This window comes from Hippoglossus stenolepis, chromosome 1, assembly GCF_022539355.2.
Source record: "Hippoglossus stenolepis isolate QCI-W04-F060 chromosome 1, HSTE1.2, whole genome shotgun sequence".
NCBI lineage: Eukaryota > Metazoa > Chordata > Actinopteri > Pleuronectiformes > Pleuronectidae > Hippoglossus > Hippoglossus stenolepis.
Genome location: NC_061483.1, coordinates 2,269,894 through 2,295,143, shown reverse-complemented (window position 1 = coordinate 2,295,143; position 25,250 = coordinate 2,269,894). Strand labels below are relative to the sequence as shown.

General features: G+C 43.4%; 2 protein-coding genes across 12 annotated transcripts in view; both read left to right on the top strand.

Annotated features, from left to right (window-relative positions):
- Nucleotides 1-19,569, top strand: part of cngb1a (cyclic nucleotide gated channel subunit beta 1a) — a 30,915-nt gene extending 11,346 nt beyond the window's left edge. For 2 of the 4 annotated variants that reach the window (XM_035161398.2, XM_035161390.2), the window contains 20 exons: nucleotides 48-164; nucleotides 1,647-1,869; nucleotides 2,053-2,089; nucleotides 2,896-3,031; nucleotides 3,667-3,753; nucleotides 3,847-3,995; nucleotides 4,598-4,831; nucleotides 5,032-5,240; nucleotides 5,334-5,384; nucleotides 5,836-5,922; nucleotides 6,008-6,072; nucleotides 6,508-6,630; nucleotides 6,772-6,913; nucleotides 7,623-7,782; nucleotides 8,602-8,699; nucleotides 9,006-9,089; nucleotides 9,179-9,297; nucleotides 9,650-9,796; nucleotides 10,550-10,736; nucleotides 11,531-13,159. In XM_035161398.2, the coding sequence (XP_035017289.2) occupies nucleotides 48-164; nucleotides 1,647-1,869; nucleotides 2,053-2,089; nucleotides 2,896-3,031; nucleotides 3,667-3,753; nucleotides 3,847-3,995; nucleotides 4,598-4,831; nucleotides 5,032-5,240; nucleotides 5,334-5,384; nucleotides 5,836-5,922; nucleotides 6,008-6,072; nucleotides 6,508-6,630; nucleotides 6,772-6,913; nucleotides 7,623-7,782; nucleotides 8,602-8,699; nucleotides 9,006-9,089; nucleotides 9,179-9,297; nucleotides 9,650-9,796; nucleotides 10,550-10,736; nucleotides 11,531-11,731 (2,656 nt within the window). In that variant the 3' untranslated portion in view covers nucleotides 11,732-13,159. Of the gene's footprint in view, nucleotides 1-47; nucleotides 165-1,646; nucleotides 1,870-2,052; nucleotides 2,090-2,895; nucleotides 3,032-3,666; nucleotides 3,754-3,846; nucleotides 3,996-4,597; nucleotides 4,832-5,031; nucleotides 5,241-5,333; nucleotides 5,385-5,835; nucleotides 5,923-6,007; nucleotides 6,073-6,507; nucleotides 6,631-6,771; nucleotides 6,914-7,622; nucleotides 7,783-8,601; nucleotides 8,700-9,005; nucleotides 9,090-9,178; nucleotides 9,298-9,649; nucleotides 9,797-10,549; nucleotides 10,737-11,530; nucleotides 13,160-19,520 lie in introns of those variants that run through there. The other 2 variants (XR_007034812.1, XM_035161406.2) reach the window with 2 other exon arrangements.
- kifc3 (kinesin family member C3) overlaps nucleotides 14,806-25,250 on the top strand; it is a 28,759-nt gene continuing 18,314 nt past the window's right edge. For 7 of the 8 annotated variants that reach the window (XM_047343331.1, XM_047343266.1, XM_047343216.1 and 4 more), the window contains exon 1: nucleotides 22,994-24,333. In XM_047343331.1, the coding sequence (XP_047199287.1) occupies nucleotides 24,052-24,333 (282 nt within the window). In that variant the 5' untranslated portion in view covers nucleotides 22,994-24,051. Of the gene's footprint in view, nucleotides 15,127-22,993; nucleotides 24,334-25,250 lie in introns of those variants that run through there. The other variant, XM_047343315.1, reaches the window with a different exon arrangement.

The window sequence follows — 25,250 nt, the reverse complement described above, 5'->3', positions numbered from 1 at the left end:
GTCTGACAGGGGGTCTCTGTCTTGTTTGTCCTATGCTGCATGTTCAGGTTGCAGAACCTGCAGGAGGAAAGTGACGACAGCATAAACAATAGGAGTCCTGTGGAAATTAAAGTAATGGAGGAATATATCAAAGGCACTGCTGAGGAAGAGAAAAAACCTGATGAGTAAGCTCAGGCATGTTTAGGTCTGTCCAAGCTAGATGATGGTGGTGGTCTCCAATAGCATTTATGAGTTAGGTGATCTATTACTCAGCCCTTTTGTAGAGATCTGTACTGAACTCTAAGGACCCTTTCCAGACCACCTTGTTTGGTCCGGACCTTCAGACTTTGTTTTGAAGTCTGAACCAAAATAACAGGTATGAAAAGCGCCTCAGAATCATAGTCCGACCAAAAGAGGTGGTCTGGGTCTGCAGAGTGATTCAATTTCATTGTCCAGCTCTGACTCAGAATTCCATTATCCTCACTTTGCTCTCTTAACTTTGGTTTCGCCAGGGCAGGACCTTTATATCCAAAGTGTTTCCTCGTGATGGCATTATTTCCTCTGTGAATCAAGACAGACATCAAGTGGTTGGTTGGAAATTTACAATCTGTAACAACTTCCTCTCCAGACAGAATATTAAATATATATGTTTTCACCAAAACCTGTTCAATAGCAATTTTTTTCTATCAATGGGGCTTTAATGTTAAACCTCAGTCATCAGTCAGTCGCTCCACCTCATTGACCAACACCATAAATATCTTGACAAATCTAGAAATGAATTCTATTAGATACCGTAGATTGTAATGCCTCCAATAGGAAAATTGTACATCTTGGTGATACTCTTCATCTAATGCTAATGGTAGTTCGATGTTTTCACTTATCTGGAGATATATTTTGATGGATTGGCCCAAAGTTTTGCAAATTCGTATTTAAAGTTTCAGTGTGTGGTATTTAGTGGCATCTAGTGGTTAGGTTGTAGATTGCAACTGACAGAATACCACACACCTCAGCTTTCCTTTCCAAGTGTGGAGGTGAATCTCTGGTGTCCTTCGGGTGACATAAAAACATAAGTTCTTCTCCAGAGTCTGTGTTTGATTTATCTGTTCTGGGTTACTGTAGAAACGTGGCAGTCCAACATAATTATTGCTCTTAAATGTACATCACAGATATGATGTTAATTGAGTTTAGTTAAATTGATCCTTTGTCTTTTTGACCCCGTGTTGACTTCCAGCTTCATCTTCTTCTTGACTTAGCATGAATTTGCACATCCTCTGTTTGTGTGAACATTTAAACAGGGAATTCAAACCTGTCTACATTACATTACATTTCATTTAGCTGACGCTTTTATCCAAAGCGACTTACAATAAGTGCATCAACCATGAGGGTACAAACCCAGAACAACAAGAATCAAGAAAGTACTATAAGTAAGTGACATTTAAGTGCTACTAAATTGTTAGTTTAAAAATTGTATTCAAGGTATAGTCGGAAGAGGTGTGTTTTTAGTTTGCGGCGGAAGATGTGTAAACTTTCTGATGTCCTGATGTCCATGGGGAGCTCATTCCACCATTCAGGAGCCAGGACAGCAAACAGTTCTCCACCTGTGAACTTACCAGTGTACGGATCATCTTGCTTCCTGGCCGTTCATGACACCTGCCCTTCTTCACCAGGTGCATGCTGGTCGTCTGTCCAGCTCAAGATGATACTGAGGCTACGACTGCACTGGACAAAGTCGAGGCTGCTGCAGAGACAATCCAACCGCCCACCGAATCCAAACTACCGGAGGAAAAGACTCCATCGTCGACAGATGTGGAACCAGCATCGAAGAGGAGAGACCCGGAGAGTCCCGTCTCACAGCCAGTCACCCAGCAGCCACAGCCACAAGCTCCACAGGTAAACTTCCATTTTATATTGAACTCCATCTTAGATGATGTCATCTTCTCAAAGGCTTGTAACCAAAATCGTTGGTTCATAAATGACACTGGTGGCCCAGGATTGAGGATTGAAAAAGTATTCGAATATATATCATAAAGTTCTGACGATTAGACCTCACTAAGTATTTTCTTCTTCTTTTAGGGCAGCAAAGCAGCAGCAGACGAAGGGGGGTGCGGAGGTGAGAGCTGAAAATGTATTAAGTTAATTTGAGCATCACCGGAATGAGCAATATAAATCAATGTATAAAATAAGAAATAAAACTTGTTTGTTCAGTCTTTAGTGTCCTTCCTCTTTTATCTTATTTCTGGAACGATCTCTGTAATTCCATAATAATCAGATCCACCAGGATCTTGTGAAGTTTTCATCTTGTCCCTGACTCTGACTGTTTCTCCGCCCAGTTCCTGACCTTTGCTCTCCAGTACAGAGCTTTCTGCTTCGAATCCCTCGCGCTGCCGAGTGTCTGAGGAGCTGCAGGAAGCAGATGCATGACAATTACCTCCTCCTTCCTAAGCTATCCATGCCGACCCCCCCGCCGGAGCTCGCCCAGCTGACCCAGGAGCTGTCGCAATTCCGCAAGCAGGCGCAACAGTTCATCGTCAGCCACCTCAGCCGCGTTTGCTCCCAGCATCCTCAGCAGCCTTAAGCCCCACCCTCCTCCTGCAGACCTGTAGAGAAACCTCTTAGATGTTTAATTTTGTGTAGATCCAAACCTTGACAGTGCCAAACAAACCCTTGTGTCTGGAGGTGTCCCCTAACATCCTCCCCCCTCCCTGACATCACTTCCATGATGCTCCACAGCTCTACAGCTAACCACACTCCAGGTGATCTTAAAAGACGTGGACCCATGTGCTGTGCCAGGCTTTGCTCCTTCGCTGTGTTTCTTCCTCTGGTTAAATTTAAGTGTTTGTTAGAATTAGTTGACAAATATCCCACAGTTGTGTTTCTGCCCTTGTCTTCTGGTCCGTGGTCACGGTTTGGGTGAAGCCTCGACGCTGAAGGTGGAGGATGTGGATCAGGATGTGAGGCAGGGAAAAGGCCTGAACATCCCCCATATTATGACAACCCCAGAACCAGAGTCCACTGCTCTGACTGTCCCTAACGTGCCCCTGTCCAAACTCAGGTAACAGAGTCGTCGTAAACCATCTACACTACTGATCACCTGGTGGTGGCGCCATAGATATTTCAACACCTTAAAACCTTGGAGGCATGATCCTCTTTTTTCATCCTGAGATATTTGAGTTCTTCCAGTTTCACGTCCGTCACGTGTTAGAAACCTCATCAACACGTCCACTCGACATTTTCCTTCTGTTTTCTCACATGGACTCAGTCTATTTTTCTAACATTTAACTCGGAGGCTGTAGAAAAAGTTCGGGAAAATGTCCAGAACAACAAACTGACATTTGTGTTCTCACATACAGAACCTCCAGAACATTTCAGGAACATGTCCGGACTTAAGTTAAAGTCTGAAAACAGGTTAATGGCGCATGATTCAGATATACTGGAGGCTCAATTATGTAGTTTTGTTGTTTTAAGGCGTTTACAGGAGTGAGTTTAAAACATGTTTAGAACAAAACTTTTCCATTGTGAGGTTAAAATTGTCTAGGCTGTGACTCACTTTGCAGATTCTCTCCATCTTCTCCCTCACCAAATCCGTTTTTCTGAATATAAACATCTGCACCTTCTGTCTTCATTGCCTCATGTTTTATCTTTTGTCTCTGTCTCATGTCCTCATGTCTTTCTGCTGTGTCCTCTCAGTTCTGCAGATGAGAATGATGATGAGCTGATGAGGACTGATCTCAGGACCTGGCCCAGTCCGGGAGATCTACTGACTGCAGATGACGAGTGAGAGAAGTGACACAAACAGTCTGTCCTCCCTCTCTGTCCTCGACCCCTGTCCTTGCCCACGTTTACCGTCCTGTTGTTGTCGTCCTGCAGGATGCGTCCTCTGTCAGCTGCCAGCGTCGGCAGCGTCGTGATCCAGGATCGTCTGAGCGATCTTGTCAAGCTCTTCAGAGGTCGAACTGAGCGTCAGAAAGACCGACTGGTGGACCCGGACGAGTCGGAGGGAGAAAGTCCATCAGCCTGTAAGAGCTGCCACCTGGTTTCAGACGCTTCTGCTCCTGCACAGTTTTTGGTTTTTATCTTTTGTGTCAGGGTTTTTGTCACGTGGTCAAGTTTTAGACACAAATTGAATTAAAGGCACAGCAGACATTCCGATATTAACCTGAATAACATTATACTCAGAATAATCAATAATCTGATTTTAAACAGCATATTGCTCATTTATGCTCAATGTTAGATACTATATGAAAAAAGACGAAGCTGTACTCTGCGTTCATTATGTCTGTATTTGTACAAAAACTACCAAAATGTACCTTGGGGAATCAAACAACCCACATTGTTCCCTTTCAAAATTATTTTAAAAATCTTAATTCAATTAAATTAACAAATGTTTACAGAAAATTTAATTTGACAACCAATCATGTCTGAAGGTCAACGTATTTGTTCTGGAGCTCAGCTTTGAGGCCAGCGTGGACAAGGTGTCCTAAAGACAAAGTCAAATCCATGGACAGTTTGAGAAGAGACATTGAACAGCACTGAATACTGGATGTACCTTTGTGTGGTTTGGGTTCTGGTATAGAACCATGGATAGAATCATCTGATAACATTTGTCTGATCTCTGCAGCCCCGAGCAAAGCTCCACCTCCCCCTCCTCCAGCAGAGGAGAAGAAGGAAGAAGCTGCAGCAGAAAAAGAAGAAGAAGAAGACGAAGACGAAGAAGAAGAAGAGGCAGTGTTCCAGTTTAAACTTCTGGGCCACCCAGTAGAAATTCCCAAACTGCTCAAACTTCCCCCGATGCCCGACTGGCTCCGAGCCATCGTTGAGTACCGCTTCCCCTCCAGCATTGACCAGTTCACTGGTGGGTTTAGAAACAGCTGAACTGTAGATGAGATTATGACCCCGCCCCATTTTGGGGGGGGAAACCTTTCCTCTGATTTGACTGGCGACAAATACAAATTCTGAGATCTTTGCTATAGTTTAACAGCAGAGAATAATAAAAATCGATCTTCTGTCGTATGTGATAAACTGAATGAAGCTGTTCTGCGTCTGTCTCCTCAGACCTGATCTATGTGATCTGGCTGTTCTTCGTGGTGGCAGCGTGGAACTGGAACATGTGGCTGATTCCGGTCCGCTGGGCGTTCCCCTACCAAACCCCCGAGAACATCCACCTGTGGCTGCTGGCCGACTACACCTGCGACCTCATCTACATCACAGACATCCTCGTGTTCCAGCCCAGACTGCAGTTCGTCCGTGGAGGAGACATCGTGGTCAGTGACGTCATCAGAGAATAAATAATATCATTTTAATTTTATTTCAGTAAAATCAAACACAAACATAACTTTAAATATTATTCTTTACAGTGTGATAAAAAGGACATGAGAGAAAACTACATGACGACCGAAAGATTTAAGGTGAGAAGCGATCTGAGAGGAAGAGAAAACGCTTTGTAATGAACCATTTGAGTTTCTATCGGTTTGTGTTTGTCTTTTCTCTAATTCTGTCAGTTTCTCTATCATCTCACACTCACATGACGCTTTTCTTAAAGGAATCTGAAAAGGAGTAAAAGTCTCATAAAATAATGAAGTTTAGTTGACGGATGGTTTAAAGACACGTTAAGAACTGACTCCTTTTTAAAAACCAGCCCACGTTTCATCACGTCTGAGAACCAATCATTTTGTAGTTCACCCTCCAAACCAGTTAGTGGCGCTAATTGCCAGTAAACTTGTAGAGAAAGTCGGTGTAATTTCTGAAGAAGTAAATTTATACTCATTCATCTTTCAAAATAAAACTGATTTTGACTGGCATTTTACTTTGTCTGCTTATTGTGTTTAACATTGTGTTACAATGTGTGTTGTGTTACAGATGGACGTCATCAGTCTGTTTCCGATGGAGATATTTTACTACTTCACAGGCGTTAACTCTCTGCTGAGGTTCCCTCGTCTGTTGAAGGTCAGGACGTTTTTCCTGTCAGACTTTCGTTTGTGCTGCTGAACGTTTCTGAACATGAACTGACTCTTTGTGTTTTTTCTCTCAGTACATGGTTTTCTTTGAGTTCAACGACAGAATGGAAGCTGTGATGAAGAAAGCCTACATCTACAGGTGAGGACGTTACAGTAGCTACCAGCAGTGGCAACGTTTGTCTCGTGACCACACGTCCGTCCTCAGACTTTATGAAAACCGCAAGTACAATACAAAAACATCAAGATTTGCTTTGTGCTAAAGTTCTACAATGAACAAAATCGCACATTAGCGCACAGGCACCAGCAGAGGTGGGAAAACTTTCTCTCTCATAGGATTTGAATCAATGATCCATTTTTTGTTTCAATCTGGTGGAAGTTTAGAAAGTTTTGTGCAGTTTTCTATATCAAAAAACAGTCTGAAAACAGGATTTTAAAAAACAAAGTGGTCCTAGAATTGATCCCTGAGGAACCCCACTTGATAATATTGTAACAGTTGTGTTTGTGTGTGTGTGTGTGTGTGTGTGTGTGTGTGTGTGTGTGTGTGTGTGTGTGTGTGTGTGTGTGTGTGTGTCAGGGTGATCCGAACCTCCATGTACCTGTTGTACTCTCTGCACATAAACGCCTGTCTCTTCTACTGGGGCTCGGACTACGAGGGATTGGGATCCACCAAATGGGTTTATAATGGAAAAGGAAATGCGTAAGAACCACGTCCGACACTCTGAACATACTCGATACGATATCTTTGCATGTTGAAATTCTTCTGCCTCATACATAAGAATTAAAAACTGCCCTTAACTTACAGCAGACCTCCAACATGTATTTATATATTTTTTTCCAGGTACATCCGTTGTTACTACTTTGCCGTGAAGACGCTGATCACCATCGGAGGTCTGCCCGACCCCACCACCGTCTTCGAGATCTGCTTCCAACTCATTAACTACTTTGTTGGCGTCTTTGCTTTTTCTATCATGATCGGTCAGGTGAGTTAAAAACTAATAGTTTGTATTTATGACTTTATTACTTTTCATGGTTGTATTAACTTGTATAGATCTACATATACACACATATTACTACAGACACGTGTCATCCTCAGCTTCATCTTGTGCAGGGTAATATAATATCATTATATAATAATAGAATAAATAAACTATATTTTCCTCTGAAGACCTGTTCACTGATTTTCTGTTTTCACAGACACCTTTAGGATTTATAGATCTATTTTAATATAAACAGTTATATTTAATTTAATTAAATACTTTACAGTAAATGTAAACCATTTGAGATGAGATGAGATTTAAGTTCATATTTGTCAATGGATATCAATCGAAGGTCGGCGTCTCTGAGGACTAAATAACTAACTAACCCCTCACTAACTAATTAATAACTCACTAACTTAGTAGCTGTCTAACTAACTGACTTACGTACTTATTAACAAACAAACTTCTTACTTGCTTACTAACTAACTGACTCGCTAGCTAGGGATTTAGCTCACTCACCCAATTTCTAGCTTTCTATTTACCTTTATTACTAACTAACATATTAACATGCCAGCTAGATAACTAACTAACTAACAAAGTTACTTACTTAATTTCTAACTTAGCTAGCTTACTAACTGACTTACAAACTTACTAACGAACACTCGAACTAACTAACTAACTAACTTGACATTGTTGGTGTTTGTGGACTCAGATGAGAGATGTGGTGGGAGCAGCGACAGCCGGTGAGAACTATTACCGGGCCTGTATGGACAGCACCGTTAAGTACATGAACTCGTACAACATCCCCCGAGACGTTCAGAACCGCATCAAGACCTGGTACGACTACACCTGGAAGATCCAGGGCATGCTGGGTAAGGAAGAGGAGCTAGACGCAGCTGTGTGTCATTAAATCTGTAGTCAACAACTGTAACAAACCAACACGTCAGAGTGATGAAGGCTTGAATCACTGAAAAGACCGTCGTGAGAAGACATACAGAAGAGAAGATGATACAGAGTGCATGCTGGGAAGTCTGCTAATACGTGGATTGTGTTTTTAGGTTCTGTCCCATCCTTGTCAACACGATATCTCAAGAACGCTTCAAGGCAATTTATTCAGAATTTGGTGCAAATCTAAAACTAATTTGATTTCAGTGGTCAAAGGTCAAATGTATGTAGACTGAACAGCTCTGGTTGGTGGAGGCATAAAACCAAATTAAGTTACTTGATTTTCTCTTTTTCCATCAGTGGAAGTTAAAGTTTCTCTGCATCGTCCCAGTAGAGGTTGAGCTCAGGTCACATGACGAAACCTCTCATGTGACTCAGGTTCACATGATGTAAACAACCAGATTCACAACAAATGTAAATGTTACTGAGTTGAAATTCCTTCTACAAGTGTCATAGAGATATAAGAGATATATATATACATATGCTTGCAGGACATTAGTTTTTATGTGAAATTTAATGTACGTTGAGGAAATATTGATGTTGTGACCTGACGTCAGTTCAATGTAAATTTTAGCTTCAACCCGTCAATCTTTAGATGCGGTTTAAACTTTTTTTTCAACTTTGAAATATTTGTTGGGTGACCGCAATGTTACTGAGTCACTACAACTCATTAGAACAAAGTTGAACTAGTTTAATTAAACTGTTTATGATGAGTTTAATGAAACACGTGTTCTGTCTCTTTAAAGACGAACAGGAGCTGCTGATTCAACTTCCTAATAAGATGAGAATGGACATCGCTGTGGACGTCAACTACGCCATCGTCAGTAAAGTCGCCCTTTTTCAGGTCAGACACACAACACACACCAACATACTAACATAAACACAAACAACACACTTACACATTCAGCTCAGAATGTAGATGTTTAGTAATTTGTCTAATACTGAAGGTGAAAAATGGTCTCTGTTGTTGTGTGTCTGTTGCCGTGAGCCTTGGTTTTCGTCTCTGTTGTTGTGTGTCTCTATTGGTTTGTGTCTTCACCTCTGTGTATCTGTTGTGTGTCTGTTGTTTTGTGTCTTTTTGTTGTGAACCTTTTGTTGTGTGTCTTTTTGTTGTGTATCTGTTGGTGAGTGTCTGTTGTGTGTCTCTCAGGGCTGTGACAGACAGATGGTGTTCGACATGCTGACGAGGCTCAAGTCTGTCGTTTACCTGCCCGGAGACTTTGTCTGTAAAAAGGTGAGAAGACACCTGGGCCAGGTGAGGGGGGGTGACCCTGTGACTGAGCTGACTGTGTGTGTGTGTGTGTGTGTGTGTGTGTGTTGCAGGGGGAGATCGGCAGGGAGATGTACATCATTAAACAGGGGGAGGTTCAGGTGGTGGGCGGTCCTGACCTACAGACTGTGTTTGTCACCATCAGAGCCGGCTCGGTGTTCGGAGAGATCAGGTCAGAGCTGCTTCCTGTCACCTGTCATCCTATTAACCACTTATTGTCATGTGGGACAGCGTCGGGGGCGGAGCAGATTCTCAGCGCAGCTTTCACACCATTTACTGGTGCTTCATTCAAGTCAATGATGTGTTTCACAAAAAATTTAATTTGCAACTAGTTTAACTTAATTCTAATGAGTTGTGGTGACATAGTAACATGGTGATGAACCAGCAAACATCTAAACCTTGACTTCATCAGGAGTTTGACTTAAAATGAAACTTTGAGACGTTAGGTTGCAAATATACTATCTGTACTAAAAGACAGATAGTATATATATATATAATAACTTATTCTCTCTCTTATTGGTCAGTCTGTTGGCGGGAGGTGGAGGGAACAGACGAACCGCCAACGTAAAAGCTCACGGATTCGCTAACCTCTTCATCCTGGATAAGAAAGACCTGGCAGAGATCCTCGTTCACTACCCAGAGTCCCAGAAGCTGCTCCGCAAGAAGGCGAAGTAAGACGACGCCCCGTCACAGGGACGATCGACAATCATACAGTCATAACATCAAACACCATCAGTGACTGTATATAAACACCATCAGTGACTGTATATATAGACAATCAATGCACCATCTTAGTGAGAGTTGATTGGTCCAACTGTAGATCCTCCATCTATAGGTTTTGTTTACATAAAACGTTCATGGATTAAAAAATTCAAAGGCCAGTAAATGTTTTTATTTTTTAAAGTAAAGGTCTTTGGTTGAGTTTTTGCTGCAGTACCACGAGTTACCACTGGGACAGATTAGCAGCAGAATTTAGGCTTCTAATATTATTGAATATAAATGCTAATAAAGTCCAGGCACTTCGCTTCATGTTTGGCTGAGACTCCGCCCTCTGCTCACCTTCCGTCTCCGTCTCCCCGGCCGTCGTCGTCCACCTGATCTGCCTCCTCTGTCCTGAACAGGATTAGTCTCTAATCTGCTCATTGGTTCGTTCTACTTCTTTGTGGAGACAGTCGGGGAATCGGGTCGGATCAGTGCAGCCATCCTGCCGCTCAGCTTCATGTCCTCAGTCAGATCATGGTGCTGCAGCAGAGCGGCTGGATGTGCTGGAGGTGCTGGAGGTGTTGGTATGAGGTCTCGGTAGATTTAGTGTTTGTAGGTCAGCTTCTTTTTTTTAATTCGTGGTTGTTCATCTGTTTGTGTAGAAAAACGTGTTAATGAACTCTGTACTGTTCCTTTAACATTGTTTGTCTGCGTCTGTGCAGGAAGATGTTAACGAAGGACACGAAGCCGGATGAGAAGGAGGGAGGTAAAGGGGCGGTGGAGGTCATCCCACCACGACCGGACACCCCCCAGATGTTCAAGGCGGCGCTGAAGGTGGCGGAGCAGGCGGGAATAGAGGGAACCTTCATCAAACTGAAGAAGGCCTACAAAGCGTCCCAGAGCACAGAGGTACCACACACTACGCCAGTTGTGTTTTAGTAGTTCACTTAAAGGGAAGTTTTAGTCTTTATTCCTTTTTATTCATATTTTGTCTCAGTGATAACAACACTGTGCCATCTGGAAACTTGTCACTTTAAAAGAAAGAGACATTTTAAACATTTATTTCTTTAGATTTTTTATAAAGTATAGAAACAACAACATATTGTTTCGCACATAAATAAAATGTAAAATATAAACGTGAAAAAGCGACTTTCAGAGGAGCTGGATTGTAGATTATAAAACTGTGGGCACGGAGGTGGTTCGGAGAGCACCTGCACCAGAGGATTAATTAGTGCTGAGGGCTGTTAGCTGATGATCTGAAGAGCTGCCAGAGGGAGACACGAGGACACACACATGGGACACGAAGAGACTCTGAGAGACTGAGCCAAGCGCAGCCAAGCTGAAAAGCAAGTAACCTGTGAGACCCAGTGGCAACGTCTATGGCCACAGTGGTCTCACCACAGCAGCCAGAGACAAACCAGTTGCTTTTCAGCATCTTTGTTTTTCCAGCACATACGTGAGCAAACATAAAGTCAGAACTCAAACTTAAAGTGCCCACAGTCTTTATGCTAAGCTAAGCAAAGCTAACCAGCTGCAGCTTCAATATTTCCGAGGACATTGTCACAAAATATAAAATTCAATCTATAAAAACAAACTAATAACAATTTAAAAACATTTTGAAGGTAGGTGGTTATAATGACGGAAGGAGAGACGTAAGAAAGAAACATATAAATTCCTCCGCTCCTCCTTTTTGTCCTTCCCAGGCTTCCTCCTCCATCTCTCCACTCCCGCCTCCCTCTCCGAGGCACCACCGCTCTCCAGTCCCTCACTTCCTGGTTAAGGACGAAGACGACGCGGTGACGGAGACAGCTGACAGCTCCGTCATCATCAGGATGACGCCGCGACAGGAAGGCGAGGAGGTGCTGTCTGTGGAGGTGCTGCCCAAGGAGGGAGGAAAGAAGTGATATAACAGGAAATCCTTGCAGGATGCCTCCTTAAAGAGTCCCTCTGCTTCCCACAATGCCTTTCACTGAAAACCAAAGAGGGGGCAGGAGATGCCCCAGTGCATTCTGGTCTCATCTGTTTCTTCTTCTCTGGAGGTTTTCTCTCAGTTCTATTATTTTAAACTAAAATCTCAAAAAAGTTTCTCAAACTTGTTTTCAATCTGCCCCCTTCCTATTTTCTCTTTTTCTTTCTTCCCTTCTTTCTTTTCCATCCTTTCATACTTTTATTCAAACAGTGACTCAGTAACTTTTTCATGTGGGGTTATGATCATTTAGTCAGTTCAGGCTGCAGTTCCATGTTTGACCACATAGACTAACTGACATTTACCAGCCATTTCAACACAGGGGGGCGCTGTTTCTCACATGTGAGGTAACTCAATGATGCCACAACGACAACATAAATGTTTGTTTGTTGTTCTGTGTAATGTTGGAAAACTGTTAAAGACTGACCACGAGTCTTTGAACTCAATTTCCCAGAACCCCTAGCTTCTGCGCTGCAGCTTTGGTGCTTCTCAGCACAGCCACTGTCTCACTGTGGCGTTCACTGAGCTGAGTTTGTTTTAGACGCAGCTTCATGTTGAATAGTGAGGATGATGATGATGATGATGATGATGATGATGATGATGATGATGATGAAGATGTCAGAGCTGCGTGTTGATGAAATGAGACTGAACGTACACGTGTGTCATGTTTGTGGTCAGATGATGCGTGATCGTCAGCTGTGATCGTGTCTCTCCACTGTGAACCAATCAATAACTGTCTGACACAAACTGAGATCATAATGATTTTACTCCACCAGCGTCCAGGTCATTCTGGTGTGTGTGTGTGTGTGTGTGTGTGTGTGTGTGTGTGTGTGTGTGTGTTTGGTCAAAGGTCAAAACCACTTTATTTAGAAAGTTACAAATATATTGTGGTTTGAAATATGATTTGCTATCATCCAACTCAAGTCTGTTTTACCAGTTTACTGCTGTTAGAGGGCGCTGCTGAGCTTTCTGTTGGACAAATCCAGAGCTGCAGGGAAACATGTGGTACCTCCCAAACCAAGTATGGAAACTGTGTGTGTGTGTGTGTGTGTGTGTGTGTGTGTGTGTGTGTGTGTGTGTGTGTGTGTGTGTGTGTGTGTGAGTGTGAGTGTGAGAGAGAGAGAGACAGGAAAAGCTTCAGGAAGCAGAGGAAGCTTTCATTGTGTCGCTCTGAGCTGGAGGGAAAATACAGAATGAGAGAAGGAGCTGAAGCTGGACACAGGAAGCGTCATCATCACTGCTAAATATTTGACAGTAGAAGAAGAATGTATGACATCATAGCGCTGCTCTGCTGCTGTGCGTTCACGACAACCTGGAGCGAACGAGGCACTGTAACAAGTTTTTAAATAAAATAATTTCAAATGGAGCTTGTGTGTGTGTGTGTATGTGTGTGTGTGTTATATGACAACTGAATAACCTAATATATATATATAAAGTACTATAGTGAGTAAAATATGATGACATCAGCTGTAACAACACACACCTTAATATTGTATAATAATATTTTCTATATAGATACATTAGTGTTTTTACAATAGACTATAAATAGAGAAGATCAATGATGTAAATGTCTCTACTTCCTCCCACTTTCCAGAAATCAACCTAACTATCTCGGATGTGAACGCTGCCATCTTGTGGTGATCACATAATTTGGAGTCTGCGATCGTGGAGCGGAGCCGTGGCATCGAGGTCTCGCCTAAACACGCACTCGGCCAACCGTGTGTTTTTACTTCATCAAATAATTGATTAAAAACAAACTTATCAGAAACGTGAACATTGGTGTGATAAGAACTACCTTAAATGACAGAATCCATCTTTGAGAAACATTCATTAAATATTTCAATGTTTTAATGTTTTTTAGATTGGTCCATGTCCCATTCACTAACATAGAGGAGGTGTGGTTTATGACTTGTACTGCAAGCAGCCACCAGGGGGCTGCTTGAGACGAAACAAATTTAATAAACGGTAAATTAAAGATTTCAGAGGTGAGATCCCATTGACTTCATCCACATTTTCTGATTTTAGGAAACGTTATCCAATGATAATTTCCCAGAATGCACGGAGGGAGTCGAGGTCGAAGCGAGTAAACACTTTGATTGTGTTCATCTCTAAAGTACATGTTACTGTGTGGTCACTGCACTGCTGCAGAGTCTGAGTCAAACCAGCCAGTTGGTGTGTGTGTGTGTGTGTGTGTGTGTGTGTGTGTGTGTGTGTGTGTGTGTGTGTGTGTGTGTGTGTGTGTGTGTGTCATGTGTTTGAAGAGTAAGCGATGCTGCCTTCAAGATCCACTATAACTCTGCGTTATTTGATTGTACAGATTGTACAATGTTCAGGACTGTTAGTTATATGTAGACAGTGGCTCAGTAATCTCAGCTCTAGATATTTTATCATTAAATGTTTGTCCAAGACTTTACCAGCTCTTCTTTTCTGCCGAACACAATGTGCAGGTGTTGCTCCGACCTGTGACTCTTGCAGGAAAAGAGTTTCCACCAACTGGACACTCAAAAAAGCAGACAAAGTTTGTCGTTGTACAAAGTAAAACAATAATAAAAAGTAGTAGTAGCTGGTGACAGCTGCAGGAACTATTTCTTTGAGAAAATGAATCGCTGTAATGTCAAAGTGCAGCTTCCTGAACCAACGTCACCATGCATCCCAGACTTTGAGCCCTTATCACCAACAGCTCTCTGGACATCTTCATCTGTGTCTTCTACTTGTGTGGTTCCACTTCTTTATCCAGAGACATGAATATTATTATCATTTATTTATTTTTTCTCGTGTTAGAAACATCATCAACACACCCACTGGCTCGCAGTGAATCCTGTGGAGGATCTCCCGCTGTATTCCTGGTTCATTCTGACATTCCCTGGAGGTTTTAAAATTAAACTTTATTCTTCTTTACTCGAGTTAGCTTTTCTTCAATATGGCCCTAATACTCTGCCGTAGTCCAACCGGTCGGTCCCGCCCTCCTGTCTATAAATTCAGGACTTGTTTCATCGTTCATGCTCGCCCAGCTCACACAGTCCTCACATGTCCCACTGTCCGTGAACGCAGCACGGTCAGCCCGCAGTCCTATTGACTTTTATAGGCGAAGAGAAGCAGCGAGTCCCGGGAACTAACCCGGTAACTCACCCGGGAACTAACCCGGTAACTCACCCGGGAACTAACCCGGGAGCTAACCCGGAGAACTAACCCGGGAAGTCACCCGGGAACTTACCCGCGTCCACCGCCGAGTTTGAACGGACGGTGAACCGGAGAGGGAGGGATTTACTGCGGGGAACCGACGAGGGACAGCCGGGGCAGAGGAGGAGAGGAGCCGCTGTCTGGGACCCGGAGGTGAGGACACGTTTGAAATACCTCCAGTCCGCTGATGGTGGTTTACAGAGACACGGTGTCCCGCCAAGAGGACACGGTCCCCGTTTGTCCGCTGTTTTGAACACGTACCGAGAGCGTGTTTCTGATTCAGTTCTGTGTGTTTGACTGTCCCCACTGTCCCACTGTCCCCACTGTCCCCCTCTCTCTGTCCCCACTGTCCCTCTCACTCTGTCCCCACTGTCCCCCTCTCTCTGTCCCCACTGTCCCTCTCACTGTCCCTACTGTCCCCCTCTCTCTGTCCCCACTGTCCCCCTCACTCTGTCCCCACTGTCCCCCTCTCTGTCCCCACTGTCCCTCTCACTCTGTCCCCACTGTCCCCTCTCTGTCCCCACTGTCTCTCTCACTCTGTCCCCACTGTCCCTCTCTCTCTCTCACTCTGTCACTTTAATCAAGTGTCTCTCTCTGTCTCTCACTCTCCTACTGTCTCTCACTCTGTCACTTTAATCAAGTGTCTCTCACTGTCTCTCTCACTATCTCTCACTCTTTTCACTGTCTCACTCACTCACTGTCTCTCTCTCATTCTCTCACTGTCCCTCACTCACTGTCTCTCTCTTACTGTCTCTCTCTCTTTCTCTCTCTCTGTCTCACTATCTCACTGTCTCTCACTGTCCCTCACTGTCTCTCTCTCACTGTCTCTCTCTTACTGTCTCCTCTCTTTCTCTCTCTCTGTCTCACTATCTCACTGTCTCTCACTGTCCCTCACTGTCACTATCTCACTGTCTCTCTCTTACTGTCTCTCTCTCTGTCTCACTATCTCACTGTCTCTCACTGCCCTCACTGTCTCTCTCTCACTGTCTCTCTCTATCTCTCTCTCTCACTGTCTCTCTCTCTCACTGTCTGTCTCTCTCTCCCCCTCACTGTCTCTGTCTGTCTGTCTGTCTCTCTCTCTCCGTCTCTTTTCATGCGACCATCCAGCAGCTTCCATCGTTTCAAAGCTCTTCTCTTCTCTCAGCGGTTTTCAGTTTAACAAAAGAGCTTTGGCCTCACCTGGTCCACACACACACACACACACACACACACACACACACACACACACACACACACACACACACACTTGTTTGTGTTTCTAATGACAGAGCTGAAAATGATCAACATAACATTTGACATATTTTGTCTTTTACAAACAGTGAAAAACAGACACAACAGATCAAATGTTAAATAAATTCTCTGTTAATCTGCTGCAGTTACGCTGAACTGTCACTTTTAATTAAAAATGTAAACGTTCATTTGAAAGTGGTAGGAAAAGTATCGAACCTGCAATGACCCGTACGAATTCAAAATATACAGTCTAGAAGGGAAGATGACCGTCTGTAGTAGTTTGTCTCCTTGCCCAGCAGGGGGCGATCACAAGTTTGACCCCTTGATCTATCGGTCGAGTAAGTTAGTCATGTTTCTTTCTTTTTTTAAATGAAAATGGAGGAAGTATATTCAAACTAATTGTTTGTCACGTAAAATTCGTTCAAACTTGGAAAAAGTGGCGCTCACTGAAGAAACTGCTTATTTATTTTTGAAATTCGGTGAAGAAGTTTAGCAGAGCTCAACATTTCATACGACAACAGTGGCACTAGCCAATAAAATCGTGTTTAAAGAAGCACTGGTGAACCCGATGTGTTCATGGTCCCGCCCCTACGCGTGGTTAACCAATTCCAAGTCTGTCTCAGCTGTCGTCATCATTAAATAACTAATTAAACCAAACTTATCAGAAACATGAACACTTCAACATACAGCCACCAGGGGGTGATCCAGATGATATGGCTTCAGTTTGATGAGCTGTCATCTGTCCATCTTTATTAACAGTCCATAGATATTGTAAACTTGATTATATAATTGAATTGTAAAATAAAACATTAGATTTTGAGCAGCTCCATGTGCCTCATGCTGGACAGGAGTTACACAACGTAACTGTCATTGACGGAAAATTAAATGTAGGTCGAGCTGAAACGAGCAAATGATTCAACGGCAGCCGAGTGGTGATGATGTCGGGGAGGTCACAACCGGACCCGGCCGCAGAGACACTGATTTAACTTCAGAACCCGAATCCTTAACCTGAACCTGAACCTGAACCTGAACTTAAACCCAGTATTATATTATCTGTGAAGGAGAAAGTGAGGAGCAGCTGAACGTGCTCGCTCTGCAGGAGTTATGCTTTTTTGTCCTCGTGAGAACATTTGTGAACCAGACGCACTCCCTGGTTTCCTGTGTGTGTGTGTGTGTGTGTGTGTGTGTGTGTGTGTGTGTGTGTGTGTGTGTGTGTGTGTGTGTGTGTGTGTGTGTGTGTGTGTGTGTGTGTGTGTGTGTGTGTGTGTGTGTGTGTGTGTGTGTGTGTGTGTGTGTGTGTGTGTGGTGATGACAGTAACATCAGTGTGTTGGGTTGAGGAGGCGGCGGTCTGCAGGGTGGAGTCACTGCTCCACACAAGATTTTCTATAAATATAAGTCAGTTTTTTTGTCGGCAGGATCTCTCGTCTCTCTTAGTTGTGAGGACTGAAGATCAGATGTTTCTTCTGAAAAACATTTTCAACTGAAAATTGTGTCAAAAGGAAAATATTAAATACCCATGGATTGTTCAGGGTCCGTCTCTGAAAGCAGCCATCATGTCCAGGATTGTTTACTCGGCTTCAATGCAACTTTTTTGTTTTTGTTTTTAAACAAAACTTGAAGTGAAAAATGTCCACTTCGCTTGCCGTACCTCAGCTCAAAAATTCCAACACACATTTGCAGATTTGCTACGACAGAAGTGTAGCAAACATCACATGTCAAACGATGGACAATCACAAGGCCGTCTGAGTTGTAACAGACTCGATCACAACAACAGGAACATGTGGGGAACATCCAGGCGAGGGGCGGAGCCTGTAGAGCAGCAGGGGCGGAGCCTGTAGAGCAGCAGGAGGCGGGACATGACATATAAACTCTGCTGTGGAAAGATCAGTGTTGTTGTTTACAGCTCATCCACACCGGCGTCGGCCCTCATCACCAAAAGATCTGGAACCTCCTCGTGTTTCCAAGTTGACGTCTTCATCTTCTACGTGTACGGCTCCTCTTCTTCATCCTGAGAGGGCGCTGTTCCTCAATAAAAGATACTCAGGGGTGCTTTAATGTCCGGTCTGCTGGGGGTTTGTCGGTTTGTAAATAGATTATTGTTATGGCTAAGCTAACATTCATTTACTTTATACCTCCCTCTCCAGGCAGCAGTTTTCTGATAAAGAGTCAAACTTGTGTTTTTCCCTGAAGTTTTCAGTCACTTCAACCTTAAATTAGTTTACTAGTGTTTTGATCAGATGTTTCTGACATGGTGAGAGGATAAACACATAGTAGCAGCTTCAGACCATCACGGTGGTCCTCTCACCGTCAGCCCCTCACGTTCAGCCCCTCACGTTCAGCCCCTTGTTGAATATTAACTCAGTGTTTACTGAATGTTTCAGGTCTGAACAGTGATTGTGAAGCAACTGATGTTTGTTTTAACCAGCAGGTTTCGAGACGAGTATTTTTTTTCTAGTTCTTCTACTTCTACTACTTGTTCTACGACTAGTACTTGTTCTTCGACTACTTCTAGTACTTCTTCTTAAACTGTGTCTCAATTTAGTGGCTGCATCCTTTGGAAGAAACTTTCTACCTGGCCTACGAAGGGGGCCGTCTTTGTAGGCTGGGTAAACCACGAAGGCTGAACCGAAATGATGCATCAGTCTTTATTTCCCCCAGTGGACAATAAAGTCTAAGTCAAGTCATTTGCAGCCTCTCAAGGATGAAGCCCCTGAATTGAGACTCAGCTTTTAACTACTTCTTCTACTACTTTGTCTTCAACTACTTTGAATACTTTTTTTGGACTACTTCTTTGACTATTTCTACTACTTCTTCTTCCTTTACTACTTCTTCTACTCCTTGTTGTTCTTGTTCTTGTTCCACTACTTCTTCATCAGGACTTGATGTGGTTTGTAAGTTGGTATGTTCAGTGTCCGTCACTGGATTGAATCTGATGAGAAAACGCAGCAGCACGAGGTTCAGTCTGAGAAATTAGTAAATTGAATTAAGTGAGTCCGATCTTCAGACTCGGAGGATGAGCTGTGTGACATGATGTGAGAAACGTTTCAGACCGAGGAGGCGTGAACTACGTTAATCGATCACATCTGAGACCAGACTGAAAACAGACCGGCTGTTGTATTTATTATGAAGTGTGTAGATACTAGTGAGTGCTTGTGTGTCTGTGTGTAGACATTAGTTTGTGTACTGTTGTCAGGGTTTAACTTGATGTATGAACTTGAGTCACTTGACTTTGAGCCAAATGTGGGTGTGGTAACGGAATTTAACGTCTTTTCACATGTGATGTGTCACATGTTGAAAATTATCCATGAGGATGCAGTGTGTGTGTGTGTGTGTGTGTGTGTGTGTGTGTGTGTGTGTGTGTGTGTGTGTGTGTGTGTGTGTGTGTGTGTGTGTGTGTGTGTGTGTGTGTGTGTGTGTGTGTGTGTGTGTGTGTGTGTGTGTGTGTGTGTGTGTGTGAGAGCTGGGACCGTCTCTGTTATGTAATGCGTGTGTGTGATTAAAACCAGATTCTCTGACTGATCCACCAGAGTCCAGCAGGTGGAACTGTGGAGTCAGATCTCCCATGATGCCACAGGGCGTCTGGCTGGATGCTGCTCTGTTTTGTAATATAATAATAGACATATTTAAAGATTTGTTTTTACATAAGCAAACAGACAGAGACAGACTGAGAGTAACAAATATTTTAATATAGCTTAATTTACTCTGATGTTTGGAATTATCAGCATTTTCTAATCTATTATTGTATCATTAAAACTAGAAATATATTTGAAATACCTCGGTGAAGTTAATGAGGCTTCATATTTAAAATATGAGGAGATTAGAGGAGGTGATGAGGGTTGTATTTCTGCCTTTGCGTTCGTGATGCTGTGTTTGAAGCAGTAGTTAACGTGAGGTCGTCACGGCGTCACAACAGTTTCACATCTGGATCCTCAGACGTGTTTTACAGCTTCCTGCTCGCAAAACATCTGTCTCACATCTGGTGCTCATTGCTCTGCACAGGACAGTTTCATAGTTGTTTTTAGCTGTAAGTAGGCTAACATTTTCCCTCTGCTTCCAGTCTTTGTGCTGAGAGAGAGAGAGAGAGAGAGAGAGAGAGCGAGAGAGCACAGGAAAAGGGAGGAGGAGACTGACTGCAGCCTCCTCTCAGCTGAATTGTTTCCTTCTCCGTCAGCTGTTTTCTTCTCCTCTTTTACTTTCTCTCTTTAGATGACTGAAGTCACGTCACAACCATACTGCATGTTTGTGTGAGTGTTTCCACTCAGCCTCTCACTCTGTAATTTGCTCCTAAAATAGGATCTGAACTGGGCGTGTGCATTTTGGGAATCTGTAAACTGCTGAACTGAGACCGTTTCCCTCTCTCCTCTGTTTCCATGCAGCTGCAGTGAATTCAGTCGAGACGCAAAAACGACGACAATGACTGCCTACGTAAAAACAATCAGACTGTATATTAAGACAATCTATATATATCTCCTCTTTACAAGTAAACCAAAGCAGCTGTTTGTAAAAATCAACCGTTAATCGATGGTCATTGTTGTTTTTAGTTACCTGGACGCTGAGTTCAGACTCTGAACATTTATATAAAACCACTTAAATGAAGAGAGGAAGATGTTTTCACTAATCTGCTTTAATCCGGAGAGTCTGAGCTTCTTAAAGCCACTAACACACCTGAGCCCCCACCACACACACACACACACACACACACACACACACACACACACACACACACACACACACACACACACACACACACACACACACACACACACACACACCTCAGGCCAGGTGACCTTCACATAGCATTTAGCAATATGTTTTTGAGGTAGACGAGATTTGATGTCAGAGTCTCATCTGATAAAACTGGTGTTCACATTCTCTGGAACCCTTTTTTATTTCTTTATTAGTTACTGTTTGATGGAGTTGGCAGGTCACCATTCGTATCCACGGTGACAGAGTTTCTTCCTGTAAGAAGAGTTTGAGTCCTTGAATTCATGTTGTGACATGTGGACAACGAAAAAGATCAACTTTTGGTTTCGTGTATTTTAAACGGATTAAAAGAAATCTGTGCTACTGTTCAATCAAACAGTTTGAGCAGAGGGCGTCGCCACTGTGTCTCTGTTTGTTTTATTCAGTCTTTCTGGTTGGATATTACACAGATGGAATTTATTCTAGATAAGGCTGTTGAGCAGATTTCTGACGTACACAACATACTGGTGAATATCAGCTTATTGCAGCTCCGTCACCTTCACAGACGGAGATGAAAACAAACTAGAATGTCACAGAGGCTCAACAATCCCCTTATGAAACCAACCTTAAATACACAATACACACATTCTGGGACAAAAGTATCCAAACAAACTTTTTCACTGTTCAATGAACAGCATCAAAAACTCCTCAAGAAGTTTCTCTAAAGTTTCAGCCTTTCTGGATCTTTCTAAACGCCACAGAGACGATGTTCAGAGCTGGGACCTCATGTCAGATGAGTGTTTGAAGTCTCGGTCATGTGACCGCCGCGCTCTGTCGTGTTGGTAGAAATGAGAGTTTCCTGCTGTGACCCGTCCTCCCTCATTAGGACGCTGAACGTGGTCAATGGACTGGACACGTCCTCTATTGTTCCAGAAACAGTCTCTGCTCTGTGTACAGTAGGTTTTCAGGGACGGGTCGCCTCTATATACAGTGAGGTCCTGAACCCACTGCAGCCAATCACGATTCACAGGCTGTGATTCGGACTGTCAGCTCCCAGGATCCCTTGCTCCGTCACCTATACAGGACAAGGTCATCAAGGTTTCCAGGACACTGAGCAACAAGGACGACTCTGAGCAGGAGAACGAGGAACGAGGAGAACCCAACGCGTCGTTTAAAAATAGTTTAAAAACTGTAAATAGCCTTTTTACAGTCAGAACCTCCGGAGATGCCCTGAGCCATCGTAATGATCAGTTTCAGCTCAAGCAAATCTGCAACATCCTCTTTATCGTAACTCACTGGTGTAGATTGTTTTTCATGATCGTATTTAAATCGATCTAAAATAAAACCCCATAATATTTAGAACATTGAAGCAAAAGTCAAGGCCTCTGTCTGCTACCTCATCACATTGTAAGCTCGGGATGACGTCATGACCTGTGATGCAACATGTGTTGATGAGAGTCGAGGAGTTTCTATATTTAGAAACATTGTGGATCAATATCTTTTACACATTATTATTACTATTACTTCAGTATTTTTATAATTTGTCATGGTATATTGACGAACATCACCTTTAAGCTTATGTTGTGCAATTTTAGAGATATGAAACAATTTTCCAGGAAATGACATCACAGGAAGAAAGTATACCTTCATGGACACTAGAGGAAAATTTCTACTGCAGAGGAAGTAAATGAATAGTAAAAATCTGCAATATTAACATAATCCAATTCACTGAAGGTAAAATGATGTGGTGCAGTATTTTTTAGGGTGTAAAATAATGATCAAACTGAAAATAAATAAATAAAATAGATTTTAGTTATTTATCTGGAAGTTATTGAAATAAAATGTAATTGAAGTAAATGTGAGAAGCTTCATGTGCAGAGCTGAAGACCTGCTGTTACATCATCATCATCATCATCATGAGGCCGCGGCCGTCTGAGTTTTATCCTGCAGCAACAACAGATGGTCCCGGGACAGGGAGGGAGGGACGGGTGGGCGAGAGAGGTGCACACAGAGGGTTTGCTCCCTCTCTCTCTCTCTCTCTCTCTCCCTCTCTCTCTCTCTCTCTCTCTCTCTCTCTCTCTCTTCTCTCTCCCTCTCTCTCTCTCTCTCTCTCCGTCAGTCACTCAGTGTGATGGAGGTGAAGATTCGACCTGTCGCAGCTTTAATCCGCTCCACTGTCACAGGATAACGGAGTCTGACCAGTTTTCACAGCTCGACGCTCGGACTGATCTGGACCTGATGCTCGTCCAATCAGGACTCAAACACAGCTCGCGACTCGCTAACGGCTTTCTAACGAACTAACGAACCAAACGGAGTGAGGACAGAAACTCTGCAGGATCTCAGTGGTGAAACAAACATGGAGGAAAAGTTGACGGAGGATCTGGATTTTTACTTTTCTTCTATGGCTGGATAAAAACTTTAAAAGTTTGGAACAAATATGCAGTTTTATTTCCTTCTTTTTATTTGGTCACTTTATCTGTACAGAAACTAATCAGCTGGAATTCTGTCGTCAATCTCTGGATTCTGACGTTGTTCTGCATCTTTACATTTTTATCACAACTTGTTTTTCTTGTCCAGATTTTTTTGGAAGGCGTGTGAGCAGTTTTACTTGGAGAGAAGATTTGTGATTGAAAGTCAGATCTGTTTGTTGTGGCTGACGTTGATTTTTGATAATCTATTAAATTAGAGGATTGGAAGTTACTGATGCAGCAGCTTCAGAGTCAAGGAGGAGGAGTTCAGACTCTTTGTGGATTGTGTCGAGTTTCACTGAGACACTGAAGCTGCCTCCTTCAGGTTCAGGTTACCTGAGAGTAACTGTGGACGTGACGGCGGCAGCGGAGAGGAGGGGACAGGGTGCGGAGGACGTTATCAGTTCTCTGGAAATGTGACGTCCACCGTGAGAGGGCGGGATCCAGGGCAGAGGTGAAACAGGTGAGACGGAGAGAGTGAGAGGATTATACAAACACAACGGCAGATTAAAACAGAGCTGATGAGCTTCGTTCAGCCGGGAGGAATCGTTTGGACAAGAACACAGAGACCTGGGTCTTCAGGAGATGTCTGCAGCTGCTCACCTGGACTTTGTCTCGCTCCGTCTGGATCAGGATGAAGCCAAAACTCTGAGTCTGAGCTGAACAGCAGGTGAACTGGACCCGAGGGACAGGGGCATGTACGTCCTGTGCACCCTGGCGGTTCTGACCCTCCACAGCCTCTTCAAGAGCCGCAACAAGGCTGTGGAGCCCGACAGGACCTCAGAGGCTGCGGAGCAGAAAGCTCATCTGCAGGATGGGGGCGATGCTGACCTCTGCAGAGTGCCCAGGACTCTGGGTCAAGGAGACGATGCCATGAAGAAGGTGGACAACAGAGGACAGAGGAGCTGCAGAGCTGAAGGGAAGAGGAAGCGAGGAGGAGGCATGCGTAACGTCCCCGTCAACAGGACACAAGTTCAGGTGAGGAGACGAGGTTAAAAACGACAAAGGAGGAAAAGAGAAGAGAATAAATCACTGAAGTAAGAGCTTGTTAGTGGAAACTCCTGTGATCTGGTGTCATGTTCAGATATCAGGGCCTTTTAGAGCACCTTGTTTCAGAGCTTCAGACTCTTCAGCTCAGTCTGAACCTGAACATCAGGTGTGAAAGGTTCCTCAGAGCAGAAGAGGTGTTCTGGGTCTGGATCAAACTGAACCAGGGTTCTGTTGGTTTGCAGTGAAAACACTTTGTTGATAATTTGGACTTTTGGACCAATCACAGGAAGTAGAGACAGAATTAAACAATAGAAGAAGAAAAAGAAGAAGAGGAAGCAGCTGCAGTCTTCACCTCCGACGATGTAATGATTAAACCACAAGGATGTTTATTTGGTGCATTTGAACTAGTGTGGAGTACTGTAGTACTGTATTACTGTACAGTACTGTGGAGTACTGTAGTACTGTGGAGTACTGTAGTACTGTATTACTGTAGAGTACTGTAGTACTGTGGAGTACTGTATTACTGTAGAGTACTGTAGTACTGTGGAGTACTGTATTACTGTAGAGTACTGTAGTACTGTGCCCTGAAAGTGCTCATGCTGGTAGAAATGCCATAATGATATTACCGTGGCAACCAAATGAATAATTCTCTGTTCAAACTGAAAGACTGCTACCCCCCCCCCCAACTGACGCCGTCTACAAACCAATCAGAGTCAAGTATATGTAGACGCAGCCCACGTAGGTGATGACGACAGGACGTACGTATGTCGGACAAAATTCTTTAGCGCCTAAATTACAACGTGAAACCAAAACTAACCAGATCAAACTCAAAGCTTTGTTCAAACTTTCAGATTTGAAAAGGTTCTTGACGAAGCTTGATGAAGCTGATGATGAGTGTGATGAGG